This window comes from Halyomorpha halys, unplaced genomic scaffold (genome assembly GCF_000696795.3).
Source record: "Halyomorpha halys isolate HHAL.00 unplaced genomic scaffold, Hhal_1.1 Scaffold1129.1, whole genome shotgun sequence".
Lineage (NCBI taxonomy): Eukaryota > Metazoa > Arthropoda > Insecta > Hemiptera > Pentatomidae > Halyomorpha > Halyomorpha halys.
This window is the reverse complement of record NW_027105263.1, coordinates 96,854-100,130: the sequence shown is the minus strand read 5'-3', so window position 1 is coordinate 100,130 and position 3,277 is coordinate 96,854. Positions and strand designations below refer to the sequence as shown.

The window sequence follows — 3,277 nt, the reverse complement described above, 5'->3', positions numbered from 1 at the left end:
ACAGGTTACCATTTCAAAGTTTATTTTGTAGTAATAACCTTACTAAATGAGCCTTTAACTATCTGTAAAAAAATAAATATGTATTGTATTTTTCTCTGTTACTTAAATCGTCTTTGAGACATCTCCCCCACTCATAAATAAAACATTGTATGATTTTTATTTAAAATGAAATATATATTTTATAGTATAGATTAAATATACAAAATGAGCTCTTTGGTTGAGTAGGTTTCTTACAACCTTTTCCGCCATACTTTGACTTTGGTAATGGGAGTTGAATTGTTGTATGATTTTGGTTCTGTTCATTAAAGTCAATGTTTCGGTCATATTTTTAGCCAAATGAGTGACACCAAAGGTAGCTTATGGCTGTTGGGACTTTCCACATTTGGCACTGTTTGTGTTATTGGCATTTTCAATTACAAATTTAATCAGTGGATGAGGAAACAAATCAATAAAATAAAAAAAGATAACCAACTTGATATATTGAATAAAAATCGCCTGTTAACTTTTGGTGTGAGCAGCGAACAATGTGATGGTCACATGAAGAGAGAGTTTAATTGTGGGAATTTAGATTGCAACTATGGACGTTTGAGGTATTCAATATAACATGCATTTATTTTAATAAAATTTGTTATCCCCTTTTTGGTGAATTTTTATTACTTAATGACAAAACTTAAGTACTGTGTACAAATTGTGTTAGTTTACTGGGATAGTCAATGGTACTAGGTAAGTGTTAGGTTAACTTAAGCAAAGTTTGGTGTATTATGAGATACAGAATTAAAATTATCTGTTTATTCTAATTTAAAAAGTACTTACAGAGATTATATTTGGCTTCTCAATGTTTGATTCAGAAGGTCTCTAATGCCAATCTATTAATTATTCTTCAGTTTGTCCTGGTAATCAGAATTTTATCTTATTCTGCATTATATATAGTTGTTTGTCAGTGAAGATAAATTTTGAAAGACTAATTTAGTTATTAATTATCTGAAGAAAAATAATATAAGAATTATTTTAAGGTGACAGTTCCTTTTAACCAAATATTTACTTTAAATTATGTTTCAGTTATATTCTAGGATTTATTAACAACTGTGAAAAAAGCCTAGATGTTTGTATCTATATAATTACTGCCAAACTGTTTGGAGATTGTATTATTAAGGCACATCAGCGAGGAGTCAAAGTGCGAGTTATAGCTGATAGTGACATGTCATTTTCAGCTCAGTCTTTGATAAACACTTTCAGGGCAGCAGGTATTACTATTATGATACTTGTTAATTTTTATATCATCTAGGAGCTGGGAAAATTATTTCATTTTAGCTCATTCTTTCTATGATATTTATTCTTTTATAGATTATAGTTATTCAACTGAGGTTGTATGGTTTATGATGGGATCGCTCAACTTGAAACTTTACTTAAAAGACTTATGAACTCTTTTCTTCAATTTATTTTTTGGGGATTTATGCAGATACATTCTGTAATATAACTTCTTAAAATGGCTTTTTCCTGACCCCTCACTGCAAGTACTTTGTTTCTTCCTTCATATATTTCATATAATTTTATCTCATCTCCCTCACTCTTGACGTCCTGGCTATAAGTAGAGGACTCATTAGGTAATGAAGGAGAAGGGGTTTAAAGATGAAATCATGATATTTTTAAGTAGAAAAAAAAATGTTTTTTTAATCATTTATTTATTGTTATTTACAACTGTATAACATATATACAACAAGCAAATTTGCTGTAGGTGAGATAGTGACATGATACAAACATGTGGAGAATCTACCCATTGATAGAACTCCAATAACATTTCTAGAGGAGAAGATCCGGAGACCATCTTCTTTTCAGACGCCTAGGAGGATTATTAGGTAATGAAGGAGAAGCCAGGTTAGAAACAAGGGATTTGGGTGGTTGAGAAGTTTTCCATGGAAGGAATGGTATCTGGTTTTGGCCAAATTGGCAACATATGGGACATTGAGGTCATGATGGATGACTTGATTTGTGACAGTATAAATAAGTAAGGAGTGTTAAGGATTTTGAACTGTAAGGATTGGATTTGGGAGGAATTTGATGGTTTAGTGGAGCCCCGAAGCACAACTCCTTATGTCCAGATAGGCCTTATAATAGTCATGTAGATCAGTCTTTTGTAATGGATTAGCAATTTAGACCGTTTTTATAGTAAATGTTGTAATAGTCAAAATCGACGAGCAGTTTCCTGTCTTTTCAGTCTTGTATGAAGAAAAAAAGTTATGAACAAAATTAAGCGTAAGGCCCGGGGTAGATTAGGTCAGCAAATTTTTTTTTTTAAAAAGAAAATCATATCCGTTTTCAGGGTTGTTCCCTACCATTTTTGGAAGAAATTAAAGATCCTTTATTTTTCGCTTCAATTCTATCGGTGCATTTTTTTCTTCCCCCGAAGAAAAAATATTTTGAAGAAAATCGAGAGTTTAGTTTAGTTAATAAAATGAATTAGTAGACTTTTCTTACTCCCAAAAAATATTTTACCACTCTTTGATATACCAATCAGTCTCAGTTGTTTGGATATAGTGCTAATATTGAAGCACAGTGAGAGTTTTTGTTTCAAAACTATATATGTTACTAAATTTTAATGTTACTCATTATTATTATTATTATCTTTACTTAAACACTGCAAAGTATGGTGTAGGTTCGTTGAGTAATGTTGAAGCTATTAAATTTTTTTTTAATATGAATGATTGCAACTTTATAGCATGTATTGGTTAATTTATGTTACCAAAACATAATAATAAAGTAATGCAAAATGTTTAATTTAAACTAAAAAATTAATGAACTTTAGGAAACTATCGATTATATTCATTAAATGTAAGCCTCAAATTTACAACTTATACCACTGGTACCAACCGTTATGCCATTTATTTCAACCTTTCTTTCATGAGTTGTTAAGAACGAATGCCATCGAATATACTGGATCAATTTATGCCACCAAATCATAATAATAAAGTATATGTGTATGTTTAATATAACTAAATATATAGATTTATAACAGACTATCAATTTGGTTCATTAAATCTATATACACCCTGTGTATATATGTATACAGAACATGTGTAAAATAGATTTTAATTTAATTAATTGTAATTATTGTAAATGCCTGTTTCTGATTGCCTAGCAACAACACGCCCTGAGATTAAGAGTCTTTTTATATAATAAAATTCAATTATCTATTTAGTATTAAAGTTCTTAATTTGAACCCAAATTATCTCTTATATTTGAAAAAAGTTAATAAAACTATCAAAATTCCTTTTATTTT

The 3,277-nt window shown here is 29.6% G+C and overlaps 1 protein-coding gene across 1 annotated transcript in view; it reads left to right on the top strand.

The window, feature by feature from the left end:
• Nucleotides 1-226: 226 nt before the first annotated feature.
• Nucleotides 227-3,277, top strand: part of zuc (Mitochondrial cardiolipin hydrolase zuc) — a 14,467-nt gene continuing 11,416 nt past the window's right edge. The window contains exons 1-2 of the mRNA XM_067050061.1: nt 227-590; nt 1,060-1,244. Coding sequence (XP_066906162.1) covers nt 337-590; nt 1,060-1,244 — 439 coding nt within the window. The 5' untranslated portion in view covers nt 227-336. The remainder of the gene's footprint in view (nt 591-1,059; nt 1,245-3,277) is intronic.